Genomic DNA, 27,539 nt, shown 5'->3' with positions numbered 1-27,539 from the left:
TTTCGGTTTCATTGATTTGTGCGATATAACCATTTATATATAATAATGAGTTAATGATATACAATTAAAACGTATTTTATATTTTGTGGGAAGTAGAGTTGAAGCAGTAATTAGGGCTATTGTGTATACTCGTAGTGTTAGAGTTGCTTAGGGGTAATTAAGAATATGAGTTAAACCTGTCAGACGGATTAATTACGGTACAGGTTTAACCACTCCCTCTTAATTGGTTGTTTGACCAATGAAAATAGTGAATCTTGTATAAATAAGAATGTTTTAGAAAATTGTGTCAGATTTCGGATCACAGTAGTGACCGTCTCACGTAAAATACAGTAGTTAATTTGGACAACGTATCGTTACCATATTGGATGATTATTTTTACTTTACTGTATTTAGAACTTTTGTGTGTAATGCATATTCTTGGACTAATGTATCATGGATAATTCCTTGATAATAGACTAGGAAAGATAGTGCTAAATTATAGTAAATAAAAGATTCAGTAACAGAATTTCTGTGTCGTCTCCTCATTGTCATTCACCCTGTGACAATAAGGCTAAAAGCTCCCGTATTTATACATGGTATGGCAGTGCTTTGGTAGAACTAAGTGATAAAGTTTAGGTGGCGAAGAAAACAAGAGGCCCAAGGGCCATAACGGTCATCTGACTAGCAGTTGCAAAGTTAATCCTTGATACATTTACAGAGTTGAGCCTAATTGACCCTTGTGACCTTGAAAGTATGTCAAAGTAATTAATTTCAATAAACTTGGTAGCCTTTCACCCAAGCAGGCAACATGACAAACATAAGTACCCCAGACCTTCTGGTTATCAAGAAGAAATAACATGTTTAAAGGTTTTAGCCTATTTAACCCATGTGACCTAGAAAGTAGGTCAAGGTCATTCATTGAAAAAACTTGGTATGTCACCTGCCAAATATGAGTACCGTTGGCCTTCAGGTTATCAAGAAGAAGTTGTTCAAATATTTTGCCCATTTGACCCCTGTGACCTTGAAAATAGTTCAAGGTCAATTGTTTGAACATTTTTTATAACTCATGCCGATACCTTGCCCTGCCCACCGTAAATGGTCATGTACACTTTGCCAATTTATAAATGTACAACTACTTAAGAGTAAATGGTCATGTACACTTTGTCAATTTATAAATGTACAACTTATTTAATCAGGTAGTTGTAATCTGACAGGCTCAAACGGGCCATCGTACATTTGTTTCTAATTTTCTCTCTTTTTTTTTACAGTGTAAGAGTAAACCTCAACTTTTTCTATTGCTTGTTTTTTGTGTAATAAGATAGATACAGCGCTTACCCATAACAAAGGTTGGGGTTGTCTCCCTTTGCTTACAATAGTCGATAAACAATCTCAATAGTAACAAAAGAAATTTATTTCACACTCCCATCTGTCAATATTTACCCCAAAAAGAACTGATTGGGGATTGAAAGGTACCACAAGGTCATGTTTTATTTGTATCAAATTTAAAACGGAGGAACAAAAAAGACTTAACACAGCAACAATCCCCAAATAAATGCAACATTATCTCCCTCCCATTTTCACGAAAGGTACACCTTTCTATTTCAGATAATTTACCCTTCACCAATTTAATTAGTATACAGAATATCATTCAATACCTTAAACTGGAAATTATGAAGCTGAGTATCATCAGTAATAAGTCTTGGAGATATGTAATTGCTTTGCCATGTTTCATCAACTATATTCAACTGTAAAACGTCGTTCCACTTTCCTTGACTAGTTGGTTTTGTTTTATATTTGACTGATACTAATTTGTTAAGATATTTTTTTAACAAACTTGGTAGTCCTTCATCCAAGCATGCTACAGGCCAAATATGAGTATCTTGGACCTTCTGTTTTAGCATATTTGACCTCTGTGACCTTGAAAGTAGGTCGAGTTGGTAGCCCTTCATCCCAGAATGAGCACTCTAGGCCTTCTGGTTACTGAGAAGAAGTTGCTCAAAGTTTGTTTGCCCATTTCACACATGTGATAGGTCAAGGTCAATCATTTGAACAAACTTCCCTTCATGCTACAGTCTAAGTATGAGTACCATGGGCCTTCTGGTTATTGAGAAGAAGACGTTCAATGATTTTAGCCTTTTAGCCTATAGCTATTTAACCCATGTGACCTTGAAAGTAAAGGCCAAGGTCATTCATTTTCACAACTTTGGTAGCCCTTTATCACAGCATGCTACAGACCAAATATGAGTACCCTTAGCCTTATGGTTATTCATCAGTAGTCGTTTGATTGAACAGTTTACGCACGGCAGACAGGGTATGACAACTATAGGTCATCCTGATAAGAATGTATGTGATATCTCACTTTTACCTTGGATTGTAAAATTTGCATGATAGTGTCATAGATTACAGGGTAATGGCAGAAAATAAACGTTTATCAGTAAATCTATTTTATAAAGTGTCCCTGTGGATGAGACATAATGTAAGTATGGTATCTCACCGTCTATCAACGGTCCACATGATATAGCCACACCCGAAGCGACAGCTAACAAATACAGCGCGACAGGGGTTAATTTAGTCATTGTTTTTAACTATACATCTTAATTATGGTATCCTGGTCTCGCCAGAAAACATTCGAATTAAATTAAATGTAAAACTTATGAAATTTTGATACGTCATTATTGAATTATCTGAGAAGATATATGGTGTGTTCCTGCTTGAAAGTTAGATTACTCACATATTTTTGTTTATTTTGAAATGATGATATCGTTTTAAACCAAATCACATTCTTACATAAAAGAAATATACATAAAACCATATATACTCATTAATATAAAATGTTGATAAACTGGGTTTCTTCAGTGGTTTGTAGATATGCGTTTTATAAGGAGACATCAGTGCACGGCATATATAAGTATATGGATACTAGCTAAAATTAATATTATGGTGTACGGAGTACAGTGTAATTATAACAATGATTTAATGCATTATCTCTGTTGGAAAGGAAATCTTTGCAGGCCTGTTTATTGGTTCCAGATTTACTTTGAGATAGTCCAGGAGTGTAGAGATCGTAAATGATCGGAACCCCTGGAGTATCGAGGATGTTCCAGATTTACTTTGAGATAGTCCAGGAGTGTAGAGATCGTAAGTGATCGGAACCCCTGGAGTATCGAGGATGTTCCAGATTTACTTTGAGATAGTCCAGGAGTGTAGAGATCGTAAGTGATCGGAACCCCTGGAGTATCGAGGATGGACCGTGATCGTAATACCTTTTGGGCAAAAAGTACGTCAGATTGTCCGGTGACAATTTCTAGTACATAATTATGTTTGTTTCATTTTTAGCTGTAGTTTAAGTTGAACTATGGCATATATTTTTAGCATTACTATAGATATCATAAACATTCATTTTTCGCAGTTATTACGCAATGCCATCAATTCAAAAGTGGCTTCTAATCATTAACTATTGTTGAGTTGAATGTACGGTAATTTTTGTTAATTACCTATTTTAACTTTCCCATACATGAAATATTGTTTTATTTGTTTTATTTTCGTAACCAATAATTAAGTATGTATGCATTGTGATTAAATTGTGCCAACTTCCTAAAAGCTGGCTTTTGCCTATTCGATCGTTCATGACGGTACCAAACTGCTTGATATGATCGCTAACTTTTCTACCATTGATGGCGGAATACGTCGGACAAATGGGGTGGCACCATTAATCTCAATACTATGCTGTACGTCGGAACTATGACCTAAGTCCAAATCAACGGACGAAAATATATCGTCAAAATCCTTGAGTAAATCTTCAGTTTGATCAAGCTGACTCTCTAATAACTCTCTAAAGTGTTCCCTACTCCTACCCTCTTAGTCTGCAACTCAGCCTTCTACTGATACTGGGTGCAACTCACATAATATTGCTCGGTGTGGTATTGCCACATTCCTCATAGTGTCAGGTATGTCTCTGGTATGTCCATATTCATAATGCACAAGCCCAGGCGGCGTTATATCTAACTCCTTGGATACTGAAAATGTGGGTTTTCTTGAAGGCTGAATAAGTGCAAAGGTACGGATATAATCAACAGCCTTATATCCAATACCCCGTTAATTATTACTTTGGAATTGGCCGGAATAGTAATGATCTCATCCCCAGATATTTTCAATATACCAAGGCACCAATATTTCCCGACAATGATTTATTTTGCCTTTGGTACATGGGCAATCAGTACTTCATTCAATATAGGTTATAGTGCCACGGTTTTTTTCGGGATGCAATTAATTATTTTGCATATTTTTAACTTGAAGTAAAATTAGAAGCTCAAACTTTTCAATGGTGGTAATGGTGTAAAGTAAGTAACTTTGTAACTGAAGAAAAATACTAAATCGTCTGCTCCTGTTTTTGATAGTGAAAAAATACCATTTGTCAGCGATGGAGCATCTTTAACTCTGATCTGGAAAAAAATTATTACCATGATACTTAATCTATATCTTCTTATTGATTGCACTGAATTCCCTGTCAAAGTTTGATGGTCTGGAGCAGATACAAATGAGGAAATGGTGCAAAAATGTTCTGATATATTGATGTCCTGATATCATTATAAAAAGAGGTCATCAGGCCATGTATCCTGATGTCATAATGTCATTATAGGTTGTGTGTCCTGATGTCATATGATGTCATTAGGTTATGTGTCCTGATGTCATGGTCTCATCAGGCCCTGTACTTTTGACATCACAGTCTCATTTACCATAATTTAGATATCATTGTACGTTGATTGCTATTCCACCTTTGCATATTACAGAGTAAGCTCCCTTGCAGGTAGGTATCCATTAATATTGTGTAGTCATTATTTTGTGAGTGCAATCACGTTGTTTTCTCAGATACAGAAATACAGAATAGTCCCATTAAAGTTATCAATTATGCATTATAATCACTATTTGTTTTTATTGTAGGATTACCAACAATTTTCCACATATTTTCTCATGCAATACCGAGTGAGGAGAGATCAAGGGCATTTGCATATCTCGTGGCATTTGGATCCATCGGTCAGACCATGGCTTCCATTGTAAGTTATCCTTAATATCCAACAACAAGAAGTTTTAAAATGCAGTAAAGTTGGATTTCTGGAATTATTTTGATTGTGATAAACGTAAACAGTAACTATTTTACATGACCTTAGTTCAGCATCCTCTAAACAAAATATTGCTTAGAGAAAAATACAATAAATGTTTTTTTCTTGTCGGTGTTTAGCTACTTAGATCATTTCCTTAGACGATAGTTTTAATCTCAACAGTGTTTAGCTTACTCAATTTTTCTCCGAGTTAGCTCAGTTTTGTGATTTGATTTATACCATTATTCAGTGATAAATCTATGTGCGTATCCCGATTCCTGGATTCACAGAATTTTAAAAGGATCCATGAAGTTTCTGAGAATGGGTATCTATAACACTGTGGGACCCATTGTTTTCACAAAAACCATTGAAAAGGACTCATGAAAAATAACCGTAGATTGAACACTGATTATTCCAGATTTGTCCCCATCTGTCATGGCAGTGGATGTTTTACTTTTTTGGCTCCCTTGGGGTCCTCTGGGTGGTATTATGGACGCTGCTCTATAAGGAAGTACGAGGGCCTTTTGAGGAGGAGTTTGTAGAACCACCAAAGGTAATATTTGAGGAACTTATTTTATACCGATATATTCTACATTGACATATAGTATGACTTTCTTTTATCTATTCAACTTATTTTTATGTACAATTTTGTAGGCAATAAGAAATCTTGGAAGTAAAAAGCTGCAAAAATATATCAAACATAAAATGATGTACAAGAAAAGCAGAATCGTAGAAGTTTATTTCACAAAATTAAATCACAGTGGAAACCTTACACATGAAAACACGAAAAATCAATACAGAATAAATTGGTTTACAGTATTCTAAATGCTCATTTCATGATATTGTATAGCTTGATACCTTAGAAGTAATTCTTGCACTCAACATTTAATTCCAATGACTGCAAAATTATTTTTATTGTATAATGATTTGATGTAGGTGAATAACACTAATGTATCGTGGAGCGCCTTCCTGTGTCACTGGCCTCTGTGGTCCACATACATCGCCCACTTCAGTATGAATTGGTCAAACTATATCATCATGCAGTGGCTACCGACCTACATGACCCGGAGTCTCGGGGCTGACCAGAGCCACATCATGTTTACAGCCGTGCCTTACTTAATGAATTCTGTCGTAGGAATGGGTAAGTGTTCTTCTTTCTATTAGTAAACCTATTCTGACTAGTTGAAGTTGCTATAAAACTTATTCAACTTAATTCGATGCTCCAATTATGTTATTGTATTTTGAGTGTTGGAGGCCTTAAATTTCACCCTTACAATTATATTCTTTAAATACTTGAATTCAGGGTTCAGGGTTGAAATAGCTAAATAAAGAATTTGTTAGCTCCATAATTAAAGAATTTTGCTTTTTTTACCTTATTAAAATGATGGTATAATGAAATATCAAGAAATTTCATTTCAAAGTGAAATCTCTGTCAAATTAATATGAATGTTAAAGATATTAAAATACAGGACATAGGGCAGAATTGTTCTGTATGAATTGTAACTATATGCACTGACTTCTAGTGATGAAATAATGCTATGTTCCTGGTTTTATTCAAATAAACTATGATTTTCTGAAAGTTTGGATTTATTTTTTCAGTCGCTGGTCATTATGCAGATTCATTAATAACGCGTCACAAGTGGACGATCCTGTCAGTGCGGCGACTGATGACGAGTGTGGGACTACTAGGGCCAGGACTCTTCATCTTATTTTTCAGTGCTGTTAATAATTTACCTCTTGCAGTTATGTAAGTACTTAACATTTTAAAGAAAAATGTGTTAAATTGAAGCAATAGCTTTTGCAACAATAAAACTTTTTAGTACCAGTACAAAGTTAAATACGAACAGATAAGGCCAAAAAGAGTGCTTTAAATATTCCTTGGAACATTATACAGAATCAATACTTATTAATTGCTTGCCAATTTAAGATATTCCCATATCTTATAGGTAACCTCGAGGTGATAAAGATATTTATGAATCGGACCAAGCAATACATGACAAAATAAGACCACCACTAAAATATTAGTGGTTGTAAACTCTGTTTCAGACTTGTTTCCATATTATTGGGTCTGACTGCATGATTGTAAACTCTGTTTCTGATTTGTTTCCATATCACTGGGTCTGACTGCATGATTGTAAACTCTGTTTCTGATTTGTTTCCATATCACTGGGTCTGACTGCATGATTGTAAACTCTGTTTCAGATTTGTTTCCATATCACTGGGTCTGACTGCATGATTGTAAATTCTGTTTCAGATTTGTTTCCATATCACTGGGTCTGACTGCATGATTGTAAACTCTGTTTCAGATTTGTTTTCATATCACTGGGTCTGACTGCATGATTGTATACTCTGGTTCAGATTTGTTTCCATATCACTGGGTCTGACTGCATGATTGTATACTCTGGTTCAGATTTGTTTCCATATCACTGGGTCTGACTGCATGATTGTATACTCTGGTTCAGATTTGTTTCCATATCACTGGGTCTGACTGCATGATTGTAAACTCTGTTTCTGATTTGTTTTCATATCACTGGGTCTGACTGCATGATTGTATACTCTGTTTCAGATTTGTTTCCATATCACTGGGTCTGACTGCATGATTGTAAACTCTGGTTTCAGATTTGTTTTCCATATCACTGGGTCTGACTGCATGATTGTATACTCTGGTTCAGATTTGTTTCCATATCACTGGGTCTGACTGCATGATTGTAAACTCTGTTTCAGATTTGTTTTCATATCACTGGGTCTGACTGCATGATTGTATACTCTGGTTCAGATTTGTTTCCATATCACTGGGTCTGACTGCATGATTGTAAACTCTGTTTCTGATTTGTTTTCATATCACTGGGTCTGACTGCATGATTGTATACTCTGGTTCAGATTTGTTTCCATATCACTGGGTCTGACTGCATGATTGTATACTCTGGTTCAGATTTGTTTCCATATCACTGGGTCTGACTGCATGATTGTATACTCTGGTTCAGATTTGTTTCCATATCACTGGGTCTGACTGCATGATTGTAAACTCTGTTTCAGATTTGTTTTCATATCACTGGGTCTGACTGCATGATTGTATACTCTGGTTCAGATTTGTTTCCATATCACTGGGTCTGACTGCATGATTGTATACTCTGGTTCAGATTTGTTTCCATATCACTGGGTCTGACTGCATGATTGTATACTCTGGTTCAGATTTGTTTCCATATCACTGGGTCTGACTGCATGATTGTAAACTCTGTTTCAGATTTGTTTTCATATCACTGGGTCTGACTGCATGATTGTATACTCTGGTTCAGATTTGTTTCCATATCACTGGGTCTGACTGCATGATTGTAAACTCTGTTTCAGATTTGTTTCCATATCACTGGGTCTGACTGCATGATTGTATACTCTGGTTCAGATTTGTTTCCATATCACTGGGTCTGACTGCATGATTGTAAACTCTGTTTCAGATTTGTTTCCATATTATTGGGTCTGACTGCATGATTGTAAACTCTGTTTCAGATTTGTTTCCATATCACTGGGTCTGAGTGCGTGTAACTCATCAGGACATCTGAGTAACCATGCTGAAATAGCCCCTAATCATGCTGGTATAACATTCGCCATATCAAACACACTCGTAAGTATTAACTCAGTGTGAGATTATGATTTGACGGCACAAAAACTTGTACGGAAAGCCTATAGAATGAATAAGGTTGTAGCTATAAAACTTCATTAGTCCTTCAGACTTTAATCTAATTATTTGCCAATGGCTTTACATATATATATGTTTTAACAAGAGTGTACAAACAATTTTTATTTGTAGTGGATATTTAAGAAATGTTCTCTTTGTTTGAACTACTGTATTTTTTAAGGATGTATTCTTCTTAGGTTTCAGTCTTGTTGATGTCTCATTTTGACTAAGATCAAAGAAGTTATGAGATTTTCAAATACAATTTATCAATATCTGTAGCAAGATATTTTTATACGGGGATTTTAAGAAATGACACATTTGGCGGCCATTTTGAAATTGTGTCTGTTTTCGCTTTGAGTAGAGCCACTGTTTTAACACTTTTTACTGAAATTGTTTTTACTAAAATCATCACTGTGCCACCATTTTTAGCTTTATGAAGCTAATTTTTGCTGTCAATCTTTACTAGGTTCCTGGTAATTAAAATATTGAGCATGAATGTGTTAAATGATACACTTTTGTCACTTTATTTTTACATTTATTGATAATTTGAGCACATTTATTTTTAACTTTGAAATATTGAAAAATAACAAATATTCAAATGGGGCAAAAAATTAAGAACACGGACCCCCCGTTTTCCTGCCTGATTTAGTAAGAACAACCCTTTCTCTATTGATATGCAAAATATTAACAAAAGTTTAATACCAGAACTTTTTCTATAAAGGGTTAAATTTGTCAAAAAGGCCTGAAAATGGCGCTTTTTTGCTCAAAATTAATGGGTAGGGGTAGCTTATGTTGTTATTCTGAGAAAAAATATGAGTCTTATTAATCAAAACTGGTATATTTAAAAAAAAAAAGACAACTGGAAAATAAATTCTACATAACATCCATACATATCAAACACCGAAATAGGAAGTCATGGCTTAAATTTCTTGTATGTATGGTCAAAACGGCAAAATTCCCATAAACTCCAATAATTTGTCAACTAGGCATCTTTGAGTGACAATAGCTCGAAAACGAGCACACGGACATGTTTTTTTCTTCCATTTTCTTTTATGGTATGAACTCCTGTTTCCAAAAAATTATGAGAAAAAAAGTTTAGTACATTGTACAAGAAAATTTTGACTTCTCAGAGGAGTCCATCCTTAAGTGCTTGGTTCCTGTTTCATTTCATATGGAGGTGGGAGCATTTGTCTTCCAGACTTTTCTAGTTTCTTCCATATCCTCTGTATAGTAAACCTTTTGTCTAACGTATTTCAGGCTACCATTCCTGGTATCATATTCTCTGTCTGTCCAACCTATTTCAGGCTACCATTTCTGGTATCATATTCTCTGTCTGTCTAACCTATTTCAGGCTACCATCCCTGGTATCATATTCTCTGTCTGTCTAACGTATTTCAGGCTACCATCCCTTGTATCAAATTCTCTGTCTGTCCAACGAATTTCATGCTACCATCCCTTGTATCATAAAAAAATTATCCTCTGTCAAGAAAACGTTCACATATTTCAAGCTACCATCCCTGGTATCATATTTTTGTCTGTCTAACGAATTTCAGGCTACCATCCCTTGTATCATATCCTCTGTCAAGAAAATGTTCACATATTTCAGGCTATCATCCCTTGTATCATATCCTCTGTCAAGAAAACGTTCACATATTTCAGGCTACCATTCCATGTATCATATCCTCTGTCAAGAAAACGTTCACATATTTCAGGCTACCATCCCTTGTATCATATCCTCTGTCAAGAAAACGTTCACATATTTCAGGCTACCATCCCTTGTATCATATCCTCTGTCAAGAAAACGTTCACATATTTCAGACTACCATTCCTTGTATAATATCTTTTGTCAAGAAAACGTTCACATATTTCAGACTACCATTCTTGGTATCATATTCTCAGTGAAGTAAACCTTCTGTCTAACATGTTTCAGGCTACCATCCCTGGTATTTTGTGTGGCCCTCTGACAGCCGAGTTGGTGATGCAGAGCCATGGACGCTGGTTTCCCGTCTTCGTCATCGCTGCAGGGGTCAACTTTGTTGGCGCCATCATTTATTTGAGCCAGAGTGCAGCTAGTCAAATATTATAGCCCTCTCTTGTGTCAGGTATTTGGACCAATTGAAAAGATCCTTGCGGTATCTTCATTTACAGATTTATCATTAAGGCTGGATTTGATTGTGAGGGATATTAAAAAATGAGATTTTAAATGTTGTAAACATGAAAGGTTATTGAAAGAAAAGTATTTACATGTATAAATATTTCCAGTTTCAATTGCAGTTGTTCACAACAAATAAATGTTTTTTCATTTATAGCCAAAAAACCCCACAAATGTTTTATTCACAAATCTCAAGCTGTTACCTTTTAACTTAGATTAAGGCTTTGGATGGGATTTAAAGCCATAAAAAGAAAATCTAATAGAAGAGTATAAAGAAAGTGGAAATATTTTCAAATTACAAATATCAAATTATTTTTTACAGATTACTGTTATGGGTTAGATTCTAGTTCACTACTAGTCATAGTTAAATATAGGATTAAGCACAATATAATGTCATTATGTGCTTATCTTAAAAGTTGTAAACATACATTAATTTATATTGATGCTATGGTATATCTGCAGTCAGGGAGTGTAATGAAAGAAGTAGGATATAAGGCATATAAAACTTTTGTTTGAGAAAATTTAATGTAATGCTGTCCCCACATCCGCCCATGGATTCCTTATATATATGTTTTCTACTTCCATGAGATGCATCATGCCAAACTAAAGAAATTTAACAATCAAGTGAAAATACCTGACCAAGGATTTATAAATGAGTCATCTATGTCCTTGACCTAACTAATCCCTGAAAAGGTCATAAAAAGTCACACAGAAAAGCGAGAACGATCTTGCACCAATGAAATTTATCCAACTAGTCTTGTTTCATCCACAAGAAAGTTGATAAAATTTACCATTTGATATTCCAGAACTTTAGAGAGCAGACGTGAACACGCAATCACTATAATGTAGTGGATGTTTTGGAGTAACATTATCAACATATCACATAGGAATTTAGAAACAAGACAGATGAGCTTTTCAGATCTTAAAATTTCGCCTTGGAACAAAACAGTATTTGGACACATGAAATGTGGCTTACTTTCACTTTTGCCATATATTATTGCTCCAATAAAATGATTGTATTTGTATATATAGGGAATAGTATAAAATGAACGACAATGAATTATTATTTCATTCTTATGAGATCTATAAATCACACTGAACGTTTACAGATGTACATTTAATACATTTACGAAAGCATTTTATACCAAACTTATGTATGGTGTATTTTTCTTTTGCTAATACCATATTTCATGCTGTAGATGAATGATTTGATTTATTTTACTCAATTACAAGATCTACAATATTTTCCAAAAAATCAATGTTTTTTTTTCCATTGATATATTTTAGTATCATTCCTTTACGGTGTACGTATATGAAAGCTATATAGTAATTGAGGGGAAAATACCTAATACATTTTAATACATACTGTACACAAGACATTTTGATATGTTGAAAAACACCAGATGAGTATTATTTATACATGATATATCACCCAAGTTTATGGAAACTTGATTTCCAATCTGATTAAAATACAGATTCTTATCATAATTACGTTTGATATAATATCTTTACCAGGTGGAAACAAAGCAATGTAAGATTACTTCACTGGTGAAAATAACTTAGGAGCTACTTGATTCCCTGAATACTGATCAACTTTTAGTGTAAGCAAAAACTGTAGGTCCCGTGATTTGGTACAGAATGTGTCTATATATTAGAGTGCCTGTTTACAAGGAGTAGTGAGGAAATGTACACCAGAATACTCTCATTTATTCGTAGGATATGAAGCGTCTGTGATATTTAGCAACAAGGTTGCATTTCTCTGCCATTTGTTCTCTATAAATGAAAGGCAAATAAATATATTTTTAATCATTGTATGAGTGCGAACTTTGGAGAATGTTTCTCACCTGTGCGGTTTATGAGATTTTCATCGTATTTATTTTTTAGTTTATTGGACTTGAGATATTTACATGTTGTACAAGAGAAAATTTGCAGTATCTTTCTACCTTTCCATCTCAGTGACTTTGTATGAATCTTCACACCTTAATCCATCAACACGTATGATGATGTGTGTATATGGAGCTTCGGCTGGAGATTCATACCTAGTTGGTTTACTTTCAATGTTAATACGGGGTTTCAAGATAATAAATTGGCGCTTTTCTAGTACGATTTGATCCTACATTGCAATGATTGTGTAGAGATATTTTGGAGCGACTGAATATGTAACTAACACTGGAGAGGTTAGACAGATAATACTCAAAACAACGTCATGATTTTACTACCTTGAAACCACCATATTGTAATTCGTTCAGTTTAACAGCGTGAGCCAGTATTTAATTGAAATGTATAAGAGTGTAAGTGTTTGTAGGTTATATCTGTTCCTATTTTTTGTTACCGGTAAACGTACATTTTTAAGTGGTATCTTATTTTTATTTTTCTGTTTTTCGATCCCAAATCATTGCAGTCTAATTACTGTTTCTTTGTAAGAAAAAAAATCTGTTGAAAATGGTCCATATCAAGTTTGTTCTATTTGTTCAATTTTTAAATGCGCTAAATTTTAATGGTACCAAATTAACAAAAGTGTTCTTTGTGCATATACTTACTCTTTTCTTTCTCTTTTTTAATTATCTGCTTTTCCTGTTACATAACAAATAAAATTGTGATATTTCATTCTCAAATAGGAGGAGGGGCGAGGATATTCATTCGGATTTGTGGACTTTGACAATTTAAGTCAAGCATTTTTACGCCTTGAGAAACTTTGATCCAAGAAGTAAATGTGTTATGGTTTACAATTGATGTTACATGATTTTTGGACTGGTCTGGACTATTTCAATGACTTTTAGAAGAAATAAAGTCATGGTAGGTAATTGTTGGTCTCATAGAGCTGGGTGAATAGTTATAAAGTATAACAGAGGTAAAAGGTGTTTCGGTAAAGCAGAGTTAATGGTAAAAGGTCCAATTTGATCCCAATTTTGTTTTTGAAAATTTCTTTACAATTGTATACAATACTCCCCGTGTGTATTTACAATTCGAATGTATTATAGACAACGTGTGAGCACCTTTTCATCGCTCAATGGGTTATTAGTATTAGAAATGATATCCATTCCGATGATAAAAAACGTAAAATCAATCTGATATTTTGTTTTAATTGGGATTCAGTGCAAAATTGTTGACTTTAATGTAAACATATTTTCAAAAACAATCGAAGTGCCTACTTGTGCTGAATAGAATACAAAGTGTTATGTTATCTATAGCAATGATTAATAAAATCTGTTACCTGTAAGTGAACGAGATCGGGTTATCTCAGTCTAGGGCTAAGATTTTGTAACATAATCCCAACCGAGGCGTTAGCCGAGGTTGGGATGTTACAAAATCTTAGCCCGAGACTGAGATAACCCGATCTCGATCACTTAAAGGTTATAGATTTTTTTCTCGCGCCTCTAAGATATAACAAAACCCATCTATATACGCGTTCCGAATGTAAAACTATCCCGTCATGGGCCTCCTGGTTCAAAGCCGATTAACCATTACATCTGCGCTTCGATTTCAGTCATTCCGCATAAAATTATAGTTTGGTTATATCAAAGACAAACGATGATCAATCGGTACATACTGTTTCATAATTAAAAACAACAACCAAACAATGCATGGTAAATCACTGAATGCACACATTTCTAATAATATTGTCTATCTGACGTTTGTGACGTCACCGGTTCAAGAGTTTGACGTCACATGCGCGGACTGTTACATGAATGGCGTAAAATTCCGCCAAAATTCGCGTAAAGGTACCAGACAGATCGGACGAGATAGAAAAATCTAGCACCGGGTATCATGTGAGATTTCCCTGTCCGTGGTGCGAGAAATATTTCAGTGTTTTATGGTGATATTGAGTTTGACCTCGTGAGAAATCACTTTTTGAACAAATGGACAGCCTTTATAAAGTATTGGTCAAGATTTAAATCGATATGATTCAATTGTTACAGTAGCATTAACTTAAAATCAAATGAGTATCACTGTTTAAACGTTGCCTAAAATTTGTGTAATTTCTTTTTCATCCGTATGATTTTTGTCGGAAAAGTTTTGATTAACTGACTCATTTTCGGCGTGTAAATGCGATGTGTTCAGATTCAAGGAAACGTACCCGAGTATTTGTGGTTATTGTATTTATGTATACTCACAATCGTTAGATCTTTGATTTAGCCATCGTAGTCCAAATGAATGAGTTATTATTTTGTAATATTTTTGATGATTGCCCTCCTCCCCGATCTGATTAAAATCATCTGTTCATTACGTCATTACTGTCCTGTATTGACGATCGACCTGAGAAACCCCTGAACAGATGATTCTAATTACATGAGCCCCACCTACAAACCCATTGTATTTTATAAAAAAAACTTGTCACGATACCATACACGGTTGCAGCACACATATCTGGGACTTAATAACACACTCAGATTCTGAATATCAGAATGCTTCGCTCGTTATTGACTGATCACATGCCAAAGAACAATTGTATATATATATATGCTTCCATAAGCCGTCTTAATTGCCAATTAAGCCCAATGATGATGAATTATGCTTTGGATGTATGTTTAATTGAATGCATTAATTACCATGTCTTAATGAAATTATGCGAATATATTCCATTTTATTATCTCATTTTACAAATATGGCATTTTGTCTAATTGATCGTGTTTTTATTGGAGTCAAATTCAAGAATATCTGACGAAGGGTTATAAAGTTTGTCCGACATCGGTTATGTTCCCTACAGTATGATTGTTTCACAGTAAATGTTCATCGCTTCAGGAGAACCAAGTTACAGGGTAGTTATTGGTTTATCGCCTTAATGACGCCGCCTATTCCTAAGAGTACTAAGGAATGGGATTATACTAAATAATGTAAACTAAAGTACATGTAGCCAGTTCTCTCCGTGAGGAATCAATTTTTTAACGAACCAAACTGCGGTTATAGAAATTTATTTGATTTTATTTCGCAGATTAGATTATCATTGTCATGGAGAAAAAAATATTATACTCGAAAAATATTTTTTGAAGCCTTTCGTTTGCATTTTAAAAACAAATATGAGGTGAAATTGTGAAAATGATATTGTTTTGGTGTACACAAAATTAAAAAAAAAATCAATCACAAAAATATAAAAAGTATGATAACGAATATTGACAACAGAATTATAACACAATTTTGGCAAAGCTTCAACATTTTATTTAGTTTACGAAGTTTAATTGATTCACTTCATAAGTAGATCTATGAAAAAACTACTTTTTAACGTTTGAAAAGGTGATTATGGTATCAAATTAAAATTGACATTTTACGATATGGCACAATCACATGCAAGAGCCAGGATGTTTATGTTAAAAAGATTGCTTTAAGTATCAATGTGGATTGAATGTGATGTTTGTTGAACTCTTATGTTTGAAATGCCATTTTAACTGTTTGAATGTTTATCGAGAATTGCTCAATATGTGTCAATCATAGGATGTGTGGCCATAAGATTGTAATAAAACAGTCATTTAATGTCGGGATTTTATTCTTTTTTTTTACTGGAATACACGAACTTAAAATCGGTCAAACTGAGCATTACAAGAAGGTTTTATAAAGGCGATGTTTCAGTTATCAAACACGATTTCTGTACAAATCATGTTCATTTTTCTGAACTTTATCACAACCTCGACATATTGCAGACATGACCTTATGTCTTCGTTGACTCCAGTGTCGTAAATTGAATGATATACATTTTATTTGAATGATAATATCGTTTCATCACAGGATTTATATGTACATGTACTCATCTACGTCCATGTTTCGTCCAAGTCAACGCTTGTAGATATGTGATTAACTATCTTTACATAGCGTTTCGACAACTGCGATTTTATATCGATTTCCACAGTGATTTAATTTCTTAAATAAGATATTTTAGCGTTGATTTATTTTCAATATTTGATGCATTTGTTTTTGTTTTTTTCAGTATTTTTTAATTTCTTACTTTACTGTCGACTGGTATGAACCTGTCTAATTCGTATAGTCCGCTAGGCATGTCACAAATATGTCGAGATGTTTACCAAGGAGTATCGTGGACATGGATTTTTCAATAATTTCTCAGAGAGGTAGTCAGCTTTTATCAACACCGAATCATGAATTCCGTACTTGTCAAAAGTTGATGCATCGTGCGGTACTGTTAGATGACGCGTTAACGCGCATGCCCAGAGGGAAAACGGATTTAATCACTTCCGTGTGTATGTTTACACCCTAACATAGATATATCGCAATAACTCTGCAATCAAAATTTTGGTTGTAGCAGTTGTAGTACCTTCGGGCGACTATGCGTAAAGCGAGCTATTCCATTGATAAAATCAATTGACAGTTTTACGGCAATTGGTAATAACCGATTAAAACATGTTTTCGATAACGCTTCTGTGTAATTGAAAAATATGCAATTAGGCAGCTTGTTCATAGATGAAAGCATTGTTAGAACTTCGGCATATTCATCATCAGACTGTAGATATTTAGTTTGTATGTTTTAAGGCTAATGCTATAGCGCTTTTAATTCTCAATTATTTTTAATCAGTTTTAAGGAACTTTTTCCGCTTAATTTAATTCAATTCATTATTCAGTATTAAGGTGGCAATGGCAAATGTATTTTAACCTTAGAAGAGAAATATGTCTCATCTCGATAAACAAACAAATCTTTTAGATTAATTACTAGTATTTGTGCACTCCTTTCAATTCTTTCAAAATTCAACATTCTTCTGAAGTATAAGCTATATTGGCCGTTACGATTTTGTTGAAATTGCAATAGAACTATATGATATTAACTCTTATTCCAACACTAACATTCATTGTAAAATGAGACATACCTTGTGACGTAGGTATTTGTCAACATGACGTAACAAGAAATGTTTTGATACGGCCATTGATCTCCCCTTAGATATGTATGGTTGATAAACAACATACGAAAGGAGATGTAAACGCTGATCCATCAAACAGAAAGAAACATGAGTAAACTGTGACACATCTGTGGAATTCTGGAATGCATTAAATTTAGCAACAGCTAGGAATCCATAGCGATGAGTCGATCAACATACTCGAGATAAGGTCGCAAAAAGGTGTATTTTTTACAGAGAATTGGTATTCATTCAAAGAATTATGAAAGCCTTAAACTATTAAAATAACTCCAAATTATTTTTTAAAGGAAAAAACTCTTGAATGAAAGGTTCATATATACCTGCTTTCCTGAAATATCCTTACAGTTCTCTTATCGTGAATGATCATGATGCACGGCATTATAAAAATGCACAATGTTTTCGCTGGATGAATCTGCAACAGAATCAATTAACACTTAACAATTAATGTAGGATAGCGTTAAAATTGAATTATCATATCTCTAATACATGGTACTACTGTACAGTTGCTAATATTCGCAGTGAATGTAATTTCGCAGATTCCCGAAAATCCAAAAAACATGGTTTTATATATTACATCTGTCACGTTAATGACACTTTCAAATACTGTAAAGCAAATAATCAAACAACTACACAATATATTATCCATACCAACGTTTAGCTTTATGACAAAGCGCTCTCTTCGTTCGAATGGATGCCTATATACATGCATGTTACAATGATACAATCCTGAATTGAGAAATACACCTGCTTAATACCAATATCAAGGAATAATTTTTAAGCAATAGCAAGGAAATTTATGAAATATTTTTTCTGTCGTATTATTGTTCCCTGGTTACAGTTTGAACAAATATTGCAGTATCAAATTAGTTTGACGTGGACGTCTTTAACTGAAATCTTTTATTCAACGTATTTGGTATAATATATAACACTTAATTTTACCTTCTTTCTAAATCATATTTTGCCCGGAGCATGGAATAAAATCCGGAAGCAGTCGAACATACTGACACTTCCTTCATTTCATACATACGTCATTCAATAGTGACGAAACCATGTGACATAAATGGAAGATTCTGATTGGCTCCTCCAATCTAGTGACGGATGTTCCACTGGTGAATTACGTTAGTAAGGGACTGATATTTCACGAAGAGAGCACCCTATTTATATATAAGGCAGAGGAAGTCTGACAAATCAAAAGAAAACTGTGATCTGTGTCATATACATTTAAAAACAGAAATATGGAACGAAAAGCTGTGATTTATCTATATCTTTGTGTTGTGTTAATATTGAAATGTTCAAACGGACAACTGTTCCCACCTAACAATCAATTCGGTCAGCCAAATAATGGTCAGTTTGCACCTGTGACCGCTAATCAATTTGTAGGGAATGGACAGCCTTTCGCCGGTAACAATCAAGTGCCGACAAGTAATCAGGGAACTCAGGGAGGAACACAGGGAACGCTTACAAACAATCAACAAGGAGGGTTTCCGAATACCAACCAAGGAACGTTTACAAACAATCAACAAGGAGGGTTTCCAAACACCAACCAAGGAACGTTTACGAACAACCAACCAGGTGCGTTCCCCAATACCAATCAGGGAACTTTTACAAATAACCAGCAAGGAACGTTTTCAAATAATCAACAGGGAGCGTTTCCAAACACATTTCAGGGAGGAAATCAGTTCCCCGGACAACCCGGAGGATTGCCTACATTTGCTGGACCTAATACGCAGCCCCCTTTCAACTTTCAAAACAATGTCGTCGGTTTTCAAAACCCAATAGGAGGGTTTAACACAGTTGGGAACCAGTTCGGAAATCCTTTTATTCCCGGAAATAGTTTCGGAATGGGAAATCCATTTGGATTTGGACCAGGGACTCCAGGACCAATGCAGGGACCTGAACAAGGTAATAAATCATTTCCTAATTTGTGGTAAAATTGTCCACAGTTAACGTTGAGGTCTGATATTACATTTGTATGATACTCATGACATCACCGACAAATATACATAATCGCTAAAATGGAAATTGAGAGTATAGAATGGTAATAACGTTTCACCTTTCGGGTGCTTAAATTTGTCAACTTCATTAAAGTATGTGTGTCATGGATCTTAAAACTAAGACAACTTGCACTTCACTTAATCATATATTACCCTAAAATGTTCCTGGTGGTATATATGTCAAATAATTAGATATTTAAACATTTAAAAGCATTTAGATGTTTAAATGTTTTAATATCTAATTATTTGACATATATACCACCAGAAACATTTTTAATGTTTTTAAATGTTTTAATATCTAATTATTTGACATATATACCACCAGGAACATTTTAGGGTATTTAAAAGTATTTAGGGGGCCACGGTGGCCGAGTAGTTAAGATGTATTGGCATCAAATAAACCAAAGTATTTTCAGACACGTACATCAATTTATAAAGTCCAGCAAAAGATTTTTATTTTATAAAAATGTAAATTTTGTATTTAATGTTATTAATATTGTCTAGGTCTTTTGTCTCGTCATTGTATGTAAGGAGGAGGCTTTTATAAGTTGTAATAACTTTTGCCTGATCCCTTTGTCTTTTGTTTTGACAATGAAATATGTCTAAACTTAAAGCCCTCCACCTCTGGGTCGCGAGTTCGAATCCCATGTGGGACAGTTGCCAGGTACAATGTAGTGACCGCTGGTCGGTGGTTTTTTTACATGACCCTAGCTGTTAATAGGACATTAAAGTAATAAAACCCAAGCATAAAAGCATTTAGGTAGTGAAGTTGTAAAATGAGTATATCAAAAATATAGTTCACCCCTTCTTCGAACATTGTCCAGTAAAAGACTGATCGCCTATGAAGGTAACTATCATATTAATAGTATCCGTCTTACCTCTTGTTTGATTCCAGGTGGGCCTGGTGGGCAGTTTTCTTTGGGAGGTCAGCTATTTATGAGTCTGTCTCAGAATCCTATGAACTACCGTTACGCCACATGTCGATTCAACTCAACAGAAACCAACATCGCTGGCAGGGCTGATTTTAGACAGTTTGTAAGTACATAATAAAACTTATAACAATAGATATAGAATATGAAAATCAACAGAGTATGGATAAAAAGTAAGTATTGCGTAAGATTTTAGAAATGAACATTTCTCGGATAAAAGTAGTTTTATAAACAGTTATATTCGCCATCTACATTTCAACGAATGGTTGAAATACATAAAAAAACAAATACAGAAGATATGATTAATCATTGATATTGTTCCTAATCCGCTAAACCTTTCTATATTTATTTCATATTATTTTTGCCTAATATATAGACTATATTTAAAAAGGCTTAATAATATAGGCAGGTTTAGCGGACTGTATTGTTCCATAATCATTCAGTAAATACATGTAAGTATATGAATTAAAATTTATCATTTGACTCTCATTGAGATAATAACAGAAAATTCAATGCAGAGGAATTTGTCTGGTTTCTAGTAGATATCGCTAGAGTATGAATGCAAATATTAACATTTAATGAAATCCTATGTAAAACAAACCTGTTTTTATGTCAGGTGTTCGGGGACTTCCCAGTCGACATCCGTATCCAGGTTTGGGGCCTGCCGACCTCTCCAGTAGACACACAGAGAGGTATTCATATCCACGAGTTCGGAGATACTGGCAGTAAGTGTTCACGTGTTGGTCCTCATTTGAACCCTGCTCAGACCAGACACGGTGGAAGGAACACATTTGCCTTGTAAGTATTTTATTGAAAATTTTTAAGTGATATTTACCAATACAGAGCGATATGGAAAAAAATTGACACCAAAACATATAATGTATTTCATGACAACAAGTATTCTCCGTATACTCGAAATGCGGGATCAAAATTTTAAAACGATTATCAGTATGATTATTTTGGTACAATAGGCCCGTTAGGCTCATTTCAGGAATGATAATGGAAAAGAACACCACGTCAAAACATGCATCGTTTTATAAACAATGTACACACTTTAATAGAATGCATTAACATACTTTTACTTACATGTCTTTGTCTTTTTACGGTAAATGTTCTTATTTTGGTGGAATCAAACGCATAAATGATTTTAAACATTTTATCATATCACTGACCTTTTTCAGCTTGAGACACATTGGAGATCTTGGAAACATGCTTCAGTCCCCACAAGGCGTGACGTCAACCCAGTTCCGTGACGGTATCATCTCCCTACAAGGGCCAACCAGTGTTATAGGACGCTCCTTAGTGGTACGGAAAGCTACATTTTACATCAACAAAACTTTTCTCATTGGGTTGACTAATGATGGGGATACATAGAAATTAAATTATGTTTGGATGCACTGTTTATAGTTTGTAGTTGTTTGAAATGGTGCTAAGATGTCGCTTTCTTTGTTAACATCTCCGTATTACCTGGTCTTTTATGAGAGAAAATAAAGAAATAACCCTCATTACAAACCACAAGCTATATAGATGGTAAAACAATACCTTCTTCCATTTATAGATCAAATACGAGAGAGATGATGAAGGATTTGGAACCAATGTAGACAGCTTACAGAACGGAAATGCCAGGACGCCGATCGCATGCTGCACCATCGCCAGGTCTGGTCCTTCCAACTGGAATGATCCCTACACAGAGGCAGAACTGATGTCACTGAACTCCGGAGCTGGCAATCTCCGAGGCACCTTCGGCATGGCTAGTCCCGGAACAGGTATTTAATATAACCTGATATAACAAATGATTACCCATAGAATAACGTAGCTAGTCTGATCCGAAAACAACTGTTTGTTTCATTCATATGTGGCTTTGAATTTGAACAGAAAGTTTTACAGCGGTCATTATCGTTGCCAAAATATATTGATAAACAGCCCTCAGGTATCTTAAGACTTTTGAAAGGGGTGAGCTGTACAAATTGGGTTTAGTGAACTGTGAACAGCAGGTAATTGGCCTACTGTTTAAATGCATTTAATTCGTCAATATTTGACAACTTGACAATTTGTCAAATTGACTCTTTACCGGTATTCCAATGTTTCTGAAATACGTGTATTTGAAAATGGTAGAAATCTATGAAATCAATTGATCAGTTGATTTCATAGATTTCTACAATTTACACATATTTCAGGAACATATATCTAACTTGATTCAACAACATTAATTTTTAAATTAAATTTTTAATTAAAGAAAATGTTGAAAATGAGAAAAACCCATCAGAAACGTCAAATTGTGGCTTAAAGTGTTGACTCATTTTGGCAAAAATGAAGTTCAAATTGCCTAATAAGGGGTGATTGATAATGGAACGTTAATAGAAATTGTCTTGATTAATTAAATGGTCCTGGAGAATAACAAAACAAAACACATAGAAAATATTTTGTTTGAGCAGTGATGTCAAGTGGTATTTTCTTATTATCTTAGGAAACACTAATACTGCAGGAAGTCAAGGAAACCAAGGGTCAGCCTTTAACTTCAACGCAGGAACTTTCGGATCACCTTCGCCTTCTCCTAATCCTCAAGGAACCGGAACTAACTCATTCGGATTCCTCGGGGGAAATAAAAAGAAATAAAACCTGAGCTTTACTTTCAGAAGATTATTAGATTAGTGATATGTTTCAAACCCGAAACAACTTGAACTGTAGTGATATTTTGTGTGTTAAGATTTAAGCTACTTCTACAGACTAAGGAGAAATTTTGTTGTATTCATTTATTTGAAAACATGAAAATGTATTAGGAATACTCGAATACCTCAAAGTCACATTTTAAAGATAAAGATTCATTTTTTTTAATAACTAATCTTTGGTATATTTCAAATGCAAATCTACCTCGTACTTATATAAAGAAAAAAACAGATTTCTATAGTATGCAATGGCTTTAAAAGTGCTAGTTTTAAAAGTTTGACCAGATTTACGTAAATAGTGAACTACAAGTATCCTATTGGTATTTCTTTTAATTAACATTGCATACAGGTGAAAAATACAATGATCTACAAAAATAGAGTGTACACCTTTCAGGAAATAATGATACTCAGGTTATAACAATTGTTAACTAGGGAATATAAATAGCCATAACTTCAACTGAAATGTAATATTTGAATATTTTTTCCCATTCATTCCATTCATAATATCATGTTTCATTACAGTATAAAAAGTCATCATTGAAAATCTTTGTGAAGCCAAGAATACTAGATAAAAAAATAGTCCTTGTGATTTCGCATTCGTTTCTGTTTTTAGGTATTTACAATGTTAAAACATATGTTCAGTGAATATTTGTCCATTACAATCATAATCATCTATGTCCCCTTCGTGTGTAACACATTCCATTATTTTCATTTATGTAATAACTGATGTTTATAGCTTTGACCTCATGTATATGTAAATATCATTTTGTAAGAGTTACTTATGTTGTTCCTGTATTTGTGTTATGTTATCTAATACCGTATAGCTGGTTGTTTACGCAGGTAAAAATTTAGAAAAAAAAATAATATTCGACCCAATAAGCGCCCATGTCCCTCCCCTTTTTGAGGCCACATTTCAATTGCCAGGGCAAAACTGTATAGGTTTGCGATAATTTCGTCTTATTAAGCACCTTTTCTTTTTTTCAATTTTTAAACGCCCTTGCGCTTATTGGGTCGAATACGGTTATTAAATATTTATGATATATGATATTTATAATATTCACAATATCTCAATATTTCGCGGATAGAATTTTTGGGATTATAGCAACGTCCCGCAAAAATAACCTGCTTTACGGTACATAAACGAAAGCGTTGGTGCCTTGATATTCTACAATGCAGAGGAATTTGTCTGTGATTCCGGTCGTTTTGCATTCAATGTATATCTTTCAATAAAATGCTTCCTTTTATAAATTTTATTTCGTTGTGTTGTCTGATTTTATCTAACATCATATCAATTAAAATGGAATTTTTCCATTGTGTTGAGGATACAGATATGGAGGTAACATACGTGTATGGCCAAATACGAGACAATATATGCAGACAAATAATTAACTCTTAACAAATGTGAATGTGCAAGCATGTGCGACAGAGTTTGTCCCGAGTAAGGTAGAGCGATTGCACCTTTATCGTACATTGAAGCAGTCAAAAAGAGTAACTTTGCAAGGAACGACTTTATCGGGGGTGAGAGCAACAAATTTTTGTGTGGTAAAGTTTTTTTTTTTTTTGTTTGTTTTTTTTTGGAATCAGCCTGTGATTGAAAAGTATACTGATTTTGTTTGCTTTATGTTGCCCCCAGAGGAGCTATTAAAAAATTACCTGTGACCAGGCCACATTGCGGGGTATTGGGTATAGTTTTCAACTAGCAATAACCACGTCTCGGAAAATCCTCATCGACTATGGTACCGCCACTGCGCAAAGCTGACGATAACGGCGATGACATATCTATATATATCAGGGGACGTATACTATATAGTTGGTGTGCTATATTGGTGTGGCATGGACATTATTATTTTTTACAAAATCTGTCGCATTTCTCATTCTATATCTCGCTTTTTGAAACCACTTAATCTTTTCGTAGGTAATAACATTTTCTTGTCAAAATTAATAACTATTATTTGATATTTTAGTATCATTTTGATTTTTGTGTTATCATTTTAGTGAAGTATACGAAAAGACGTAAAATATACGTTCAATATCCGTTATTTATCAGACGTTTCACATATAGAAGGGGAGTTAAGCGTTGAAACACATTAGAATTTATATTTATCATATTTTACAATTTATTAGGGTTGGTTAATGCGATGCGTTTGTTTTGTATATATATATAAATACTTTCACAATTTCTTATAGAAAAAAAACATAAATTTTTTAGAGCATAAACCATGTTTGAAATATCATTGATAAGTAAAAGTAAAATACATAAAATTTAGTTGAGTATAGACTTACTAATATCAAAATGCAGATCTAACCTAGACCAGTACATGTTAATAGATATACATACACTGTGTGGTTTTTGTGAAAATGTTAAGAGAATTGAAACGATTTCGTCTCAAGTGCTGAAAAGTCATATATAAAAACAAGCCATATCATTTAAACTTGCAAACATTCTTAAATAAACATAACTTAACATCAACATGATTTGAAATCAAAGTTGGAACTTATTGAAGTTTTCATCATTTATGGACAAAGTCTTATTTTGCGTGAAATTGTCGATATACCAAGAATCCACTTTGAATTGTTACCTGGTTTAGTTTGCAAAAACAAATATAGAACAATTTTTCTTTACATTCTATCTACGAAGCTTTCTAAAACATATACATTTAAGTGTACCTTTTCAATTTTAATTGTATTTAGTCAACACTAGTTTGTACATTTCATAAAATTTACCTCGAAACATTGGTTACGGAAATTGTGCGTTCTGTTACACATGTCGTAATTAGGCCATTCTGTTTTAGATTTGTTTCAAATTTTGTTAAATTTAGCTGTATCACATTAGTTACTTTTTTGATAAAAAATGTTTGTGAAATATAACAACTACGCAACAATTAATTATAGAAAGTTGTTACTATCATAATCAGAATTTTATTTGTGAAATGTATTGAATAAGATACTAATTTTGTATGTTTTGTGTTTGCTGCCGTAGGAGCTAACAAAAATTGCACTTGCGGCCGTATTTCAGGCCACAGTGCGGGGTATTGGGTATAGTTTTCAACTGGCAATAACCACGTCTCGGAAAATCCTCATCGACTATGGTACCGCCACTGCGCAAAGCTGACGATAACGACAATGACATATATATATATATCAGGGGACGTATACTATATAGTTCGTGTGCTATATTGGTGTGGCATAGACATTATTATTTTTTACAAAATCTGTCGCATTTCTCATTCTATATCTCGCTTTTTGAAACCACTTATTCTTTTCGTAGGTAACTATTATTTGATATTTTGGTATCATTTTGATTTTTGTGTTATCATTTTAGTGAAGTATACGAAAAGTCGTAAGATATACGTTCAATATCCGTTATTTATCAGACGTTTCACATATAAAAGGGGAGATAAGCGTTGAAACACAGTAGAATTTATATTTATCATATTTTACAATTTATTAGGGTTGGTTAATGCGATGCGTTTGTTTTGTAGATATCTATATATATATATATAAATACTTTCACAATTTCTTATAGAAAAAAAAACCATAAATTTTTTAGAGCATAAACCATATTTGAAATATCATTGATAAGTAAAAGTAAAATACATATAATTTAGTTGAGTATAGACTTACTAATATCAAAATGCAGATCTAACCTAGACCAGTACATGTTAATAGATATACATACACTGTGAGGTTTTTGTGAAGATGTTAAGAGAATTGAAACGATTTCGTCTCAAGTGCTGAAAAGTCATATATAAAAACAAGCCATATCATTTAAACTTGCAAACATTCTTAAATAAACATAACTTAACATCAACATGATTTGAAAGCAAAGTTTGAACTTATTGAAGTTTTCATCATTTATGGACAAAGTCTTATTTTGCGTGAAATTGTCGATATACCAAGAATCCACTTTAAATTGTTACCTGGTTTAGTTTGCAAAAACAAATATAGAACAATTTTTCTTTACATTCTATCTACGAAGCTTTCTAAAACATATACATTTAAGTGTACCTTTTCAATTTTAATTGTATTTAGTCAACACTAGTTTGTACATTTCATAAAATTTACCTCGAAACATAGGTTACGGAAATTGTGCGTTCTGTTACACATGTCGTAATTAGGCCATTCTGTTTTAGATTTGTTTCAAATTTTGTTAAATTTAGCTGTATCACATTAGTTACTTTTTTGATAAA

The 27,539-nt window shown here is 33.8% G+C and overlaps 2 protein-coding genes, 1 non-coding gene and 1 pseudogene across 3 annotated transcripts; 2 read left to right on the top strand and 2 right to left on the bottom strand.

Moving 5' to 3' along the window:
- The first annotated feature begins 1,834 nt into the window (after nt 1-1,834).
- LOC138326391 (sialin-like) lies at nt 1,835-16,372 on the top strand. Its single transcript, XM_069272501.1, has 8 exons — nt 1,835-1,903; nt 3,842-3,926; nt 4,921-5,033; nt 5,497-5,631; nt 6,015-6,219; nt 6,678-6,825; nt 8,583-8,697; nt 10,682-16,372. The coding sequence occupies exons 1-8, from the start codon at nt 1,835-1,837 to the stop codon at nt 10,835-10,837; spliced, it is 1,026 nt and encodes a 341-aa protein (XP_069128602.1). The 3' UTR covers nt 10,838-16,372.
- A 1,065-nt stretch (nt 16,373-17,437) lies between these two features.
- LOC138325290 (uncharacterized) lies at nt 17,438-24,602 on the top strand. The gene is made up of 6 exons (XM_069270845.1): nt 17,438-19,662; nt 20,650-20,789; nt 21,300-21,481; nt 21,865-21,988; nt 22,242-22,449; nt 23,151-24,602. The coding sequence occupies exons 1-6, from the start codon at nt 18,996-18,998 to the stop codon at nt 23,297-23,299; spliced, it is 1,470 nt and encodes a 489-aa protein (XP_069126946.1). The 5' UTR covers nt 17,438-18,995; the 3' UTR covers nt 23,300-24,602.
- Nucleotides 24,603-24,975: 373 nt separating this feature from the next.
- LOC138326605 (U4 spliceosomal RNA) lies at nt 24,976-25,106 on the bottom strand (annotated as a pseudogene).
- Nucleotides 25,107-26,320: 1,214 nt separating this feature from the next.
- Nucleotides 26,321-26,459, bottom strand: LOC138326601 (U4 spliceosomal RNA). The gene has a single exon (XR_011208919.1). It is a non-coding gene; the product is annotated as a U4 spliceosomal RNA (small nuclear RNA).
- Between the last annotated feature and the right edge of the window lie 1,080 nt (nt 26,460-27,539).

This window comes from Argopecten irradians, chromosome 6 (assembly GCF_041381155.1).
Source record: "Argopecten irradians isolate NY chromosome 6, Ai_NY, whole genome shotgun sequence".
In the NCBI taxonomy this organism is placed as follows: domain Eukaryota; kingdom Metazoa; phylum Mollusca; class Bivalvia; order Pectinida; family Pectinidae; genus Argopecten; species Argopecten irradians.
Note: the sequence above shows the minus strand (reverse complement) of the source record. Positions and strands in the feature narration are given on the sequence as shown.